We start from the raw sequence: 14,819 nt of genomic DNA on the forward strand, positions 1-14,819 counted from the left end.
GAGGTTGAATATGCTGCTAGTTTTTACTGTGCTGGTTGCCTCTGGAGCTGCTAATGAAGCTGGGGTTTATTTCTTAATTTCTGTAGGGATTCTGTATTTTCAGGCAAAGTGTATAGAAAAATCTCTCTTCTTTCGTCTCTTCCAGGTTTGTTTTTCTGATTGTCTCTTCATCAGCCTCTAGGATTAGAGACATAGAGCAAAGTTTGCTATGTTCTTTTTGCAGTAATATTTCTTTAAAATACATGATACTAGGATATATATATATAAATCCTATTTCTGATTATTTTTTTTAATTGTATTCGTCTCCTAAACCAGGCTGAATTCCTACCAGGAAATGGAGGTTTTATCCAATTTCATTAATGTTAAATGTTTTGTTTAAAAGCATTTTGACCCTGAATAAGTAAGAAAATAAGTAGCTTTCAAATCGAACATGGGCCTGCTTGAATTACTCGAAAAGAGGGTCTTGCTTTGTTTACTAACCAATTTGAACTGCCTTTTCTCTAAATTTATACTTTTATATACCAATAATGACTTCCTGCTCCCTGAGAAATAAAAAAAAAAACCAACCCAAATTCAAAACCCCAACACAATTTATTGCCAGAAATTTAGTCCATAAAATAATATGTGTAATTTAGATTACTATGAAGCTGTGCTGTGTCCTTCCCCACTTTTTTTTTTTTTTAGAATGTACTCTTACCAGGATAACTGGAAATATCTCTATATTATGCAACTCAGCTGAGTAATGGTACAGAAAGAAATTACAAATTTGATGATTTCCTGTTCTGGTGCCACAATTTCTGGTGGGAATTAAGGTTGAAATTATGTGCTATGAACATACTTGAGGGTGTGGAAAGGCTGCAGAAATAAAGCAGATGATAACATTTGTTGTTCTGACAGTGTTTGGCTGAAAGAAATTTGGGATGCTGAATGCTGAGGTTTATACTTAAGACAGATAACAAAGATGCAAAGGCAATAGAAGGCTTTTTCTTTGGTTCTGACAGATTTCAGCCTGGAGACACAGTGCCTGAAACCACCATTTATTGAGTGTGTTTATTAATTTGCTGTTACAATGCTGTCATAACAGAATGCAAAGTCATAGTGTATGCTGTGACGTAGATACATGTTCAGGTCTATATCAAGATTTTAGCTCCATGCTCAAGATTTTAGCTCTGTTCTGGAAGTCAAGTAATAATTACAGTTGCTTTTTATAGAATATGTCTATTTCATAATTTAGTTTGCTATCTTGTAAATACAGGCTTAGAAACTACTGAGAGATGCCAAATACTGAGCTTGGTCAAACTTAAAAGAATTATTCTGGATGTGAACAGCTCTTTTTCTCCTTAGCGAGTTAAAAATACTAAGAACATGTTACATGTAACCTTCTCTGTTTTATGGACTAAAATATATTGTTGTATGTTTGTGTTACATCTTTATAATCCACCAAAGGCATTTTTCACAAGCATAGAGACTGCATGTTACGTCGTCGTCTTTGAAACTTCATTTAAGACATAGTGTATTAAGTGCTTAGCAAGTGCAGAGTGGTTAATACCAGGGATGCTCAAGTCTCCAGTTGCTTGCGCACACCCAGAAAAAGAGGGATGAGAGCTGTCCTCCCCTCTGCTTAAGCTTGATGACTGAAGTCATAAATTAACATTCTTAGGCCAGCTAAATTAATTGTCTAGGTGAGAGCTCGGTAAAAAAATAACTTTAAATAGGATTGGTTAAACAAAGCATGTGGATTTTGCCTTAATTTGGAATAAAAGAGCAGAAGAGAGACTAGTAGGGGGAGTCACACTTTTATGCAGTCCAAGTTGAGTGGGAAACATGAACCCCTGAAGAAGGTGACAGCAGTCATCAAGCAGTGCCTGAACTTGTGAAAAAGTGAGGGAGAAGGGAGAAAATAATATTGAGCTATTAAATAGAATTTAAAATTTGAATAGTTATGGGAAATCAATCTTCCCCTTTTCTCTGTGGAGGTAGAGGGGAGTACTGAACAGCCTTCTAGCAACGTAGCCTCACAGAGCAGCTAAAATTTCATCTAGTTAGTCATCAGAAAACCAATACCATAAGTAAATGCCATCTTAAGTCATCTTCACAGCGACGAACTAACACAAAGCAATAAAATCTCAGTACTGTATTTAACTAAAAGGCAGTTGACACCTCTACAAAATCTGGTTGTGGAGTACATGCACTGCCATCTGCAACATAGCTGCATCTAACAGTTTACAGAACGTCTTAGCAGATGAAATTTTTAGATGACCCTGATGAGCTGTCCAAGCTGTGAGTTGCACAGAGACATTCAGCTTCCGAAAGCATTAAAGTTAGGTCTGTTTGCTATCAATCATACTCAGCCTGCTGTTCAAATGGTGCTTCAGCCCAGGCTCTGTCACATAGTTTCCTCATTTCATAGAGCAGAGAGATCATTTGCACCTGCTTATGGATCTCGTTAACATGACTCCCGAGGAAGTTACAATCAGGATTTTCAGCATAGTGATCTTTCTGCTGTTCTTTGGAAATCCTGTCCTTTTGTACAATTAGCTTTTTGCAGTGTGAATAGACAGCCCACTGCTTATCTTATTCAAAACAAGTAGGAGCCATGCTAGCAATGCCTATCAAAGCTACGTATAATATGATAAATTAAACTCAGAATTTCCTAGTTAAGTAATTTGTGGGGCAGGAGGCTGGTTGTTTTTGCTGTTTGGATGTTTTGTGGAGAGAAAAGAAGAACCTTTGGTTTGCTAAAAAGCCTCTGCCTCCTGTTGGGCTTGCGACTGTTTTCTTCTGGCTGAATGAAAGGGTAGAGCCTAGTTTAGCATCCAAAATGATACCTACTTTTATGAACTCCCTGCCAAACGACAACAACAACAAAAGGCTTTATTTTTGATTCTGGACAGAAAGACCCTCATCCTTAGAGGCTAAAGTAGATGCAAACTTTTTTGGCCAGTCAGCAGAAGGGTTAGACAGAAGTACAGAACTGTGGTTGGCTTGCTGCTTTCTTTATATGCCTCCTAGTCTTAAGTGCTGTAGAGAAAGATGTGTTTTGAGCCTTGTTTGAGATTACGGGCACTGTTACTGGAGGTGTGACTGCAGCTCAGTGGAGGGTACATCTGATTCTTGCTGTGTGCTGGCAGCAGCTGTTGGCTAGGGAGCTGTGCTGGTGGGGTATTGGGTAGAGACGAAGATGATTTTTCCGGTTGCCAGCCATTCTTTGCCAGCTTGAGAGGCCTTACTGTGTGTCTGTGCCTTGCCAATAAAAAAAAAAGTAATTCTGAGAGTGGCTGTGATACCTGAAGTCCAGTTTAGTGTGGTGTGCCACCTGCTGCAAACTTCTGAAAGCTTCAGGCTTGAGTAAATGTGAAGAGTGTTTTGCATGGCACATTATCTTCCTTTTGATATAATCTGTAAGTTTTTCTAATGAACACTATGTTCTTGACTAGAACAGGAGAATTTTGTTTCAAATTGTGTGATTTTATTCCAAGATGTAGTACACACCTCAGTAGATCAAACTGAATTTCTGCAGGCAAGGGTAAGTGCAGTGTTTTTAAAACTTTCAAGTGCTTGTTCTGACAGTTTTAAATAGCAGAGTTAGGTAGAGGTTCAAAGTTGGAGACAGCACCTAAGTTAGCTAATAGAGAAAATACTGAAGGCTCAATTTCCAGATTAATCTCACTGGGGAAGCCTGGAAGGCAGACAAGAGATGTCAGAGATTTTTTTTTCATAAACATCAGTTTGATAAGAAGAATGAAAACGAGTATAATAAAGTATTTTTCTGATTTTTGTATGTATTGAATATAAAGGCACAGAATCTATCTCTCAACTTTTTTTTTTTTTCTTTGAATGCTGTTTGTCCACATTGTTGTTGAATTCCTGCAGTGATTATAGTTGATCTAGCAATGTCCAAATTTTCCTCTTTCAGGAGAAATCTTGCCAGTTTCCTATTGCCATTCTTTGTATATGATTGCAGGAGTGGGCTGCCTGAAAGGCTGTGATCACTTGGTCTTAAACCCTAGGAAGGTTTAAAGCCTTGAGGAAGGTTTTGGTTTAGCATCTGTATTGCCACTTAGCAATAAGCAGTAGTAATACAGTATAGCCATTGAATGGTGACTGACATTACACCTGTGGGAAACTTCTGTATCTGTGTGTGGATGTGTCTGTCAGCATGGACAAGTTGCATGTATGTACAAAGCATGTATAAATCTTAGGATTTATAACTTTACTTATAAAAGCAAATAAAGTTTATTTATAAAAATAAAAGGACCTAACAGGCTGAAAAATAGCTACTGTTAAAAAACCAAATAAATCTGTATGCTGTATTTATTAAAGGGGAATACTTGGACACTTAAATAGAGAGTATGTGAGAGATAGATGAGCAACATCTCTTAAAAATCTATTAAGATTTCTAAGATTTCAGGTACTTTTCAGATTACCTAAGAAGACATGTCAGTTTTGATGGGAAGTGAAGTTACAAACCATATGTAGATTTTGAAACTGTTATTTCAAAATTCTTTTAATAAGGTTTTTGTGGGGTGGGACACTAGGGTGTATTTGAAGATTTTGCAACAATGGACAAGGGATTTCTTTTTCTCTTCCTCTCCTACTTCTCCAGTGGTCCAGTCTTTCATGCAAAAAGATTTTTTGGTGCATATTCTTTAACATCTTTTCATGGTTTTAGATAATTAGAAATGGTCTGTAGAGGAATTATCAATATAATTTTTTAATCAACTATAAAACCTTCAAAATAGGTCTATGGCTTTTATTGGAGGTGAGTGGATGTTATGTTTGAAGTGGCAGAAAAACTGGTTGCAGCCTGCAATCTTTTATGGCCCCAGGTTAACTGTTTTTGGTGGGAAGGAAAAAAAAGTTCTCCCCTGGTTTTGAGACTATAATTTTGCTGGAGCTGTGATGTATTTTGAGGTGAACAGCAGCTTTCGTGCACAAGCTAGACTGTCTTGAAGCAAGGGCTAAATGACATTCGTTGTGCTTTCAATGGAGTTTTGCTGCAAGTTTGACAAGTAACAAATTCGACGCCTTTAAATTGCTTTCAGTGACGTTTTTTTCTGTAATTCTATGTTGTGTTTTCCTTAAAGTACTGAAAAGCGGGGAATTGAAGGTAGCCTCAAGCATCTGTGGATGAAGATGTAAGCAGAAGTATTAATAGGTGAAAGGGAGATTTGCAGCTCTGCATTTTGTATAATATTTGCACATAATTGTGCAACCTGTTTCGGAAATGCATTAAACTGCACATAACTCGCAAACTCTTCCCCCCCAGCTTCTAAGGGGTCTTTAATAAATAGTGTTAATATGGAAATACTATACCCTTGGCTGAAAATAAAAAAAAAGAATTTATTTGATACTTTAATAATTACAAATTAAAACTTTGTAAAATTTGTAACAGTTATTGAATAGATCTGCCCTGTAGTAGTGCTGAATGACTGGGGGGTTTAATTACAGCACCCTTTTCATTCCTTGTAAGGAGAGGTGTTTTTTTTAATTCCTTTTATGAAGTAAGTCAAGCTTATAGAGTCTTTTATAGTAAGTAGTGTGATTGTGTTGTAGTACGTTTTCGTGTGTCATTGTTGTGTGTTGTGTGTCATGTGTCTCACCTCTTTTTTTTGTAAATTGGATGGTTTAGTCACATCACAGGACTCAACCCACTCCCATGGGTCCAATGATGAAGGAAAAAATCATATGCCTAGGCATGAGTTCTAGCTTTTGCCTGTGTCTGAGGAAAATACACTGAATGTCACAGTTTAGTGAACCTTTTGCATAACGTGTTCCCTAGGAGAATTTTACTTGAGTTACTTCTTTCCTTTTTTATATTTTATTTTTTTAAATCTTCGTTTAGGCATAAAGTGGTTGAAGAAGCAGCCATGTGCCTCGAAAGCTGTAAAAAAACTCATTTGGTATTAGGCTGACAAACCTAAATGCTTGTCCTGTATGTTACTATTGCTTGATAGAACATTTTGGATACCAATTAAGTTTCTGGTTTTATTGAGAGTCTGAGTTTGTTCAGTGGAGGTACATTGCATTATGGATTGCCAAAGAAGTCCAACTTTTGAATTTCCCTCTCATAGAAATCTTTAGAAGAGATGAAAAGATTAATTCATAGGGTGGTGTGTTAAGGTGCTAAACTGCACCTTTAAAAAGAAGTGATTGGTCTAAAGACTGAGTTTGTCATGCCATAAAGAGTGATGGATCACTCATCACAAGCCAGCATTTTCTGCCCAGGATAACCACCAGTGCCCTCTGGAGAAAGAGACTAAGCACAGGTTATGCTCCCTGGGTATGAAGAATTAAAACAAAAGAATATGAGCTTATTTGTCATGTAGAAACTGTGATTTCCAGTTGCTCATAGCTTTTTTCTTCTTGTCTGCTTAGTGCAGATATTTTTTATTCTTAAACCTCAGGCTGTGATTTCCTCTGAATTGAAGTGTAAGCAAATTCAGAATACGTCATTATTCTAATAGAACATCCCAAAGGAAACACCAGGTTTTGTTGGACGTTGTCAGTTGGTTCTTATAACTATGCCATGATGACCGGCCATGTCTGGAGAGAAAAGGACTACTATGCTTTGATGGTGTTTCTTTTGGGACAGTTGATACAGAGAAACAAAATTGAGCAGCTAAAGAACTTGAATCAAGCAGACAGGACCGTAAGCTCCGCAGATCAGCATACTGTTTTTCTGACTCCAGTGTCCCATGTAGGGATCCATGTGCTTGGATACCACAGATTCTATGCTCTGAAGTTCACCACAAAATTTTTATCTTTAGAAATATTGCAGTTACAAAGAAAACACTCAGGTTCTGGCAGTAATGTTTGATTGAGAAGTACCTGGATGAAGCTTAGAGTAAGTAAGCCAGATGTTACATTGCTAGGAAAAAAAAAAAGACCTTCAAGGAGCTGATCAGGGTGTTGGCCTTTCAGTTCCCTGAAAATCATTCTCTAACAGGTTTTAAAGTAATGTGATATTTCAGATGCCTGTGACACAGCTGTGTGTGGCTATGCAAGTAGTGTCCCTCTGGCAACTTGCTCCACTTGGTTCTGACATAGACAGATGTTTGGAAAGACTGGAACATCTGACAGATGCTGTGAAATTCTTTACAAGTACAGTTGGTAGATACTCTGGTGATACAGGAAACACAGAATTAGCTTTCAATGCAGTCTCTCTTCTGTGCATGTAATGTTGATCTTCAGAGATTGATGATAAAATAAATGAAACAGCTGTCCTGTTCCTGCATTGTTACTTTGATTCTGTTTAAATTAGTAGGGAAATTGAGCAAGATCTTGACTAAATCCCATGATCATTTACATTTAAATAATTGACTGTTTAGCTCTCTTGCGGAAAAACTGTTCAGGTATGACTTTGGTATTCTCTGTAGAAAAAAGCATGTGTTCACAGTGTTCGTTAGCCACCTAAATTGTGCTAGATGCATAATACAGAAACAGAGTGCCTAAGATTCAGTGTGGCTGGTACAGAGAAGACAGGAACTCTATGGAGTGAGATTTGGATACTCTTGAGTTCCATGCCTAAATTTTATAGTGTAAATTCCTTTTTAGGTATTTGTTTCTTCACCGTTGAATCATAGAATCAATTAGGTTGGAGAAGACTTTTAAGATCAAGTCCAGCCTTTACCCCGGGACTGGCAATTCTGCCTTTGAGGGCCTCATGTACACGTTTTTTGGACATTTCCAGGGGCAGGGATTCCACTGCCTCCCTGGTCAGCCTGTTCCAATGCCTGACCACCCTTTCATTGAAGAACTTTTACCTAATGTCTAATCTAAACCTCCCCTGTCACAGCTTGAGGCTGTTACCTCTTGTCTTATTGCTTGTTCCTTTGGAGAAGAGAGTGGCCAGATTCTAGCTCCATCTTCTTTTCAGGTAGTTGTAGAGGGCGATAAGGTCCTCCCTGAGCCTTCCCTTCTCCAGACTAAACCCCACCCCAGTCCCTCAGCCATTCCTAACCACACTTGTGCTCCAGACCCTTCACCAGCTCCGTTGCCCTTCTCTGGACCTGCCACAGCACCTCGATGTCTCTCTTGTAGTGAGGGGCCCAGAACTGAACACAGGATTTGAGGTGTGGCCTCCCCAGTGCCCAGTACAGGGGGATGATCACTGCCCTGGCCCTGCTGGCCACATGTCATATTTTAAACCTAGCCAGACAGCTTGTTCACTTACTCCCAGTGAGTGGTGCTGGGCTGGAAGCAGTTGAGGCCCGTGTCCCCCCTCCAGCAGCTCTCCCCTTCCCCGCTCCTGGAGGAACGGGGAGGAGGATCGAAAGAGTGCAACTCCCACGGGTTGAGACAAGAACAGTCCAGCAACCAATGTACAACACAAATCACCACCACTACCACCACCGACAACAATGATAAGAGAAAATAACAAGGGAAGAGAATACAATACCACCGGCCAAGAAACGAGTCCAACCCAGAAGACCCCGTGTCCTTCTGGGTAACTCCCAGTTACGCCCCCCAGCGTGACGTGCTGTGGTATGGAATACCTCTTTGGCCAGCCTGGGTCATGTGTCCCGTCTCTGCTGCCTCCCGTCTTCCCCTCCTCCCTGGCAGAGCATGAGCCTCACAAAGTCCTTGGTCAGGGTAAACATCGCTTAGCAACAACCGAAAACATCGGTATTATCAGCACTGTTCCCAGGCTGAAAGTCAAAACACAGCACTGCACCAGCTACCACGAAGGAGAAAAATGACTGCTACTGCTGAACCCAGGACACCACACTATTCCTGACACAGGCCAGGATGCTGTTGGCCTTCTTCTCTGCCTGGGCACAAGCTGGATCATGCCCAGCTCCATCAGCACCCCCAAGTCCTTTTCTGCAGAGCAGCTTTCCAGCCACTCTGCCCCAAGCCTGTAGTGTTGCAGGGGGTTAGTGTGGCCCATATGCAGGACCCAGCACTTTGCCTTGTTGAACCTCATGCATTTGGTCACAGCCCATTGATCCAGCCTATCCAGATCCCTTTGGTTAATGACTGTCTTTCTGTCGCACAATGTATAAATTAAGCAAATATTTTAGGTATTATATCATTATAATATTAGTGTTGCATTAAATTACAATTTTGTGCCAACATGTTGCTCAGAACTTCTGTGAAGTTTTGTTTCACTAAAAAAAATGAGTTTTATTATTATCAGCTCTTGGTTTCTGTGTCTACATTAAAGTTCACTTCTGTCTATCTCAGATTCAGAGAAGCATCTGTAAAGGATCAGCCCATTTCTGCAAATCACTCTTTTGGAGACATGTCAAGTTTTCTACTAGGGTATTGCTGCTGTTCACTTTTTAGTGTTAGACCCCATGAGTGTAGTGCCAGACTCAGACATACAAAGAATAGCCCATATCCAAATCATAGTTTAGATAGTTTGACAGCTGTCAAATACATACTTTTTTTCCCTACCTCAATGTAACAACATATGCTACTCCCCAAGGGAGACAAAAGCTCTCTGTGGATAACCTTATTGCTTGGCTTCTGTTGAGAGGGCTGAGTGCTGCTGATATGTGTTCTAAAAATTACTGTGGCATATAAGCCTGTACATTCACTCATGTCTACTGTTGGGCTTTTCCAGAATCCTTAATGTGGTTGACAGAGCAAAAGTAGTTGAAATTAATACCTTTGCATGTTGTCACTGTAGCTTTTCATCCACTGTTGAACTCACTGTTGTATCACCATTCTCCTCACTAAGTGTCTAATTATGTTAATAGACTTTCTGACACTTTTTTTGCCAATTATGAGGTGGTTGTCTGATGGCTTGTAGATGAACTGAAAAAGCTGATCATGCTTAGAAATGAGCAACTGCTATGACAGAAGCCACAGGTTATAGCAAGGATCTGCAGGACTAAGTAGAAAAGACTGGGCAAAGTTTTAGGTACTAGTACCAAGATATTACAGTGAGAAGGTATAGGATTATGTGGCACTGGGAATTTAGTAGTTCTGCCAGTACTTGTTGATGGAGCAGACACTTTTAGGGATGAAAACTGTATTGAGTCAAATTCCTTTCTTATTTAAACAGTGTTAATTTGATGTTTGTGAGTGTGTTGCTTTTTTCTTTCTTACGCTTTCAATGGTGATTATGTAGGAGAGAAAATCTAGTCTATTGCTTTGGTTGTTCTAAATAGAAGGTTATTTTAAGATAGAAGTGATAAATCTCTTTAATTATTCGTATTTTAATTAGTTCTTATTTTCTTGCTAGGGGCTGACAATATCAGGAAATACTGGAGTCGTTACTACCAAGGATCCCAAGGAGTAATATTTGTATTAGACAGCGCCTCCTCTGAAGATGATCTAGAAACTGCTAGGAATGAACTGCATTCTGCTCTCCAGCACCCCCAGTTATGTACTTTGCCGTTTTTAATACTGGCCAATCATCAAGACAAGCCAGCAGCTCGTTCTGTGCAAGAGGTATGTTAATGTGGCAGTGTTTTGCCTGTTTTTATTTGCTATCTGCACATCACTGACCCAGTATAAATTATTACCCTGACATGCTAGTTATGGACTGGCCTCAGTTACTCTTCACTGTAAGTATGCGGACCAAGAACAGTCCCAGCCCCTAAGAACTTAGTCCAATGCACTCTGTGCAGGCTCAGTTGTTCTGGAAAACAGCCAAGTAATACTTGGATGCAAATGGTTCTCCTGCTTTCACCATATTTTGCTTAAGGGAAAAAAGGCGTTTTTAAACTACTCTTATCAAATGCTGCTGCGACAGTGATTTTTTGTTAATCTTGTTTTTTTTTGTTTGCTGTTAGTTTTAATCTTGCACTGTCCCATTACTCCATTCTTTGCAACTGCTTAAAGCAATATATCGTAGCCATAGGTTGTCTTTTATGTAAGAGGTTTTTTCTGAACTGCTGTATACTGATGTGGAAGCAGAGTTGCAGTTCTTGTTCTAAAGTCCTTAACTTGTTCTGATTTTCTTCATTAAGGAGTAGTATCTTTGTCTAACTTGTAGCTATCACATAGTAAATTATATAATTGTTCTATTCAGTATACCTTTTGCTTTTAAGTTTCTGAAAAATTCATCTTACTTACATTCCTATTATGTCACATACATTTGAGGAAATGCTGAAAGTTACTGATTCTTCATGAGAAGATCCCTTTATTCTTCTGAAGTTTGTAGGAAGAAGTTACAATTTGGTTGTGTCATTCTGTTCATAAATGTCATCTAAAGGACTCTTCCTATTAAAGATTGTATGTGAAATGTTTGTTCTGTGAGTGGTGTTTTTTATTACAGCAGAGTGAAAACTAGTTCAGCACCTTACTGTGTGGCTGCATTGCATCTAAACTTGGTGCCTTCTCAGATGCACTTTGTCTAAGATATTAAAATCTGATCTTTTTGAAGAATGCCAGTTCAGTTCAGTGCAAAACTTACTGATCTGTAGATTAACTGCTATTTGTACAGTATAGTTATACGTACTTTCTGTACTGCTTTATTGCTATTCATACCTCCTTTCTTAGTCAAAAGAAATAGTGGATAAAAAGTTAAGCTTATTATGTGTTAAGAAGGGCAAGTGTAAATGTGACTGGAGAGCAACAATGTTTTTAATATGAGAGCAAGAGAATAAGCTATAACTGCGTTAGCTACACTGTAAAATGTTTTATGAACTTGTTGGCCCTTTCCTCCAAAAATCTGTGTTTAGGAAAAAGGAAGAATATAGGAGAGGGCAGGGGGAATTTGGGTTTAGTTGCAAGTTACATAAAAAGTAAACTGAAATAATGCAGGGATAGAATCTACAAGTTTGAAGATTTGCTCATCTAAAAACAGATTTAGGAAGAAGTATTTAAAGGAGATGTAATGTGGATTTTTAGATATCAGTTTATTTATTTCCTCTAGTTTATTGTGCAGTGTAAAAGCAAAGCACATATTCCTAAATCTTTCACTTAAAAAAACGACAATATTATGAAACACAACTGGCTTCATTTTATTAATACAAATATACCCAAGGTGTTTTGATTTTTACTTTTTTTCATAGAGTAATATAGATTACAGTTTCCATCAATGGAAATGCTTTTTTCACATGATTTAAGATTTTTTTTTTACTACTTTTTTCTTTTTTAAAATGCCCAACTTGGTTTAAAGTTAGCTGAGGATTTTGATTATAAATAATGTTCACGCAATGTTCTTTGTCTGTTTTCATAAGAATAGTGAATATAATGCCAGTTACTTTGTTTTACAGCAAATCATACATGTATCTCTCTGTTTTGGAGTTGAGCCTGCATGGATAGACTTTTGAGCCTGAACTGAAGCTTTTGCGTGTTTAGAGTTAGCATTTCTACTCTTATTGGCAGTACCCTTATTTTCTCCTCATCCATCATTACCAATTGCTTGATACCTCAGCAGAGGAGTAGATCTTTACGTGCTTACCATATAATTCAAATATGTTTCTACTGCATGCCCTTAAAAAAAAAAAAAAATCTTTCAGTATATTATCATAGCAAACAAATCTTGATTGCTTTGAGTCATTATGAAATGCTGAATGCAATAATTTTGTTAAATGTGTACAACTTATGCATATTTTCAGGAAAAATAACCTTCTATCAAGAACTCAGTATGTGTCTGTGAAATGCTTTACTTAAGAGTAGTGGTGATCAGAGTTACAAAAGCAGCTAAGGAGAATGCCATGAAGTTGTTCTTTTGTCCCTGAAAAAAATGATGCCTTATGTTTGCTGTGTATGCAAAGTGGGATCATTATTTGGTCAGTATGCTTTCCCAGAGTCTTTGCTGTGCTGTTGTCCTCATTATATAGATATTTGAAATGAAAGTAAAATGCTGAATCATAAGACCTTCCCTTATTTCAAAAATAGCGTTTTTCAGGATTTAACAAAAATAATGTTAAGTATAAAGTGTTTTATTAAAAATTTTTGCAGAACAAGTCCATTAACTATAGGTATTTCCTTGCTTTTTTATATATCAGAAGACAGATGAAATTTAGAAGTATGTATGCATTCTCCTGTGCAACAAATTCCCTTTCCTTAATGCATATGAAAAGACTCCTTGGAGTATAATTAAAGAAAATGTCTGAGTTGAGTGGTGCGTAATAGGAATTGTAGAAAAAATATTTATCTACAACAAAAATCCCTCACAAAACTGTACAAGTGCCAAGCAGTTTCTGCAGCAGATGTTAGTTATATTTATTGTTGGGAAGTACAGTTGTTCCAGGTTTTCAAAATTCTCTATTTTATTTTATTTTAATGTGTTTTTTCCATTTCCAGATAGCAATTATACTGTAGAAGCTGCATGCTGTAAATATTAAGCAACGTCATGAGTAGTTCAGTTCAGAACTATAATGGCTATTTGTAAGAATATCTAAATAACTTGTTTAATTTATAAAATGTAATTTAACCTAATTCTTTTTTTAGGCACGATTGGGTAGGGTATTTCACATTATTGAAGTTATAAGGAAAAATTACAGGAGAGACTAAGTCAAAATACTAATAAGTAAATGTAAACCTTTTTTCCTGTGTTCAGTTGCTGTTTGGCTGTTTCCTAGTTTTTTGTTTTGTTGGGTTTTGGTTTGTTTTTTTTTTCGTGTGTGTATGTGTGTGTGTGGTTTTTTGTTTGTTGTTTGTTTTTCTTTTTTAAATTTTGAAATGAAATTAAGAAAGTAAACTTGACATTTCATTCTCGAAACCATAAATTAAGATGCCAATTTAAATGTTGTGCCTATTACTTCTCTTATGTCAGCTGCTGTGGTGTTTATGTCCCAATGTCAAAGTTCCTTGTAAGTTTTGTTGTTCCTGTGACAGTAGTACATATTTAAGTGGTTTCAGATAGCTGCTAAGTGATTTCAGCTGAGCCATGCTGAAATAAAGACTGCGTATATTAACCAGACTGTAAAACTCAGATGAAAGTATTTGAGTTGATGGGTATGATGCAAAATTTTTAGACTAAAATCACAGTGATGAAGATTAATCATGTATAAGTCAGTTCTGACTGCTGTTTTGGAAATCTCCTGAATTAGTAAAAGAAAAGAGTTACAAGTGAAAATAAATTTAGTTACTTAGCTGATGGAAGATGGCAGCATATCCGTTTGGCCACTGTTTCCTAAATACAGGGTGCAATTCTGAACCAGTGTACTTAATTACATATATATATTTTAACAAATATCTTGGTGATGGGATATGCTTTGCTTTTCCATCACAAAAGTGCTTCTGATTATAACAACTGTTGATTAGTCAGATTTCTGTTAAAAGCTTAGAATATTACAGGAGATTTATGGTGATAAAAGCATTGCAAATTGCTTTGCAAGGGAACAGCAGCATTACTTTGATTACCAACTGGTTGATTTTTATTTTGGAATTTGTGCTGCTTTGTGTAATAGTATTGGAAGCTGGATATTGCAGTGGATTCCTGTGATTTGAACCAGTATACAAGCTGAGAGTTGCTTTCCTCCAAGGCCAGAGCAGTATTTCAGAGTCGCAGATAGGATGCATTGGAAGTTGTCCATAGCCACTGTATTTTAGGAACAGGCTATGATGAGCAAACAAACAGTTGTCTGAATCTGTTGTAGACTTGTGGAAGCCATGAAGGACTGGCCAAAGGACAAACAATTGGATGAGGAGGCTTTGCCAGTTCGGTGGTGAAGCTGCTACGTGTTTGGCAGCGTGTTGATTTTGGCGAATATCTTCGGTTTTTATATTTAAGACTGTTTTCAAGGTTGTAGCTGGACTAGATGATCATTCTAGGTCCCTTCCAACTGAACTATTGTAGTCTAAGATCACATATGTAAAGATGTTCATAGAGTATAACCATTTGCTGCATTTTCTTTTACTTATCTGAAAGTGCAGGCAATTAATGGATTTCTTTTATATATAAAAGT

At 37.6% G+C, this 14,819-nt stretch overlaps 1 protein-coding gene across 5 annotated transcripts in view; it reads left to right on the plus strand.

Annotated features, from left to right (window-relative positions):
- The window catches only part of ARL15 (ADP ribosylation factor like GTPase 15), a 221,332-nt gene that overhangs the window by 81,958 nt on the left and 124,555 nt on the right, over positions 1-14,819 (plus strand). For all 5 annotated transcript variants that reach the window (XM_061469418.1, XM_061469414.1, XM_061469415.1 and 2 more), the window contains one exon: positions 10,196-10,404. In XM_061469418.1, the coding sequence (XP_061325402.1) occupies positions 10,196-10,404 (209 nt within the window). The remainder of the gene's footprint in view (positions 1-10,195; positions 10,405-14,819) is intronic.

Source organism: Pezoporus flaviventris, unplaced genomic scaffold, assembly GCF_033815535.1.
Source record: "Pezoporus flaviventris isolate CSIRO_AGI_PZ_B2104156 unplaced genomic scaffold, CSIRO_AGI_Pfla_v1 ptg000057l, whole genome shotgun sequence".
Classification (NCBI taxonomy): domain Eukaryota; kingdom Metazoa; phylum Chordata; class Aves; order Psittaciformes; family Psittacidae; genus Pezoporus; species Pezoporus flaviventris.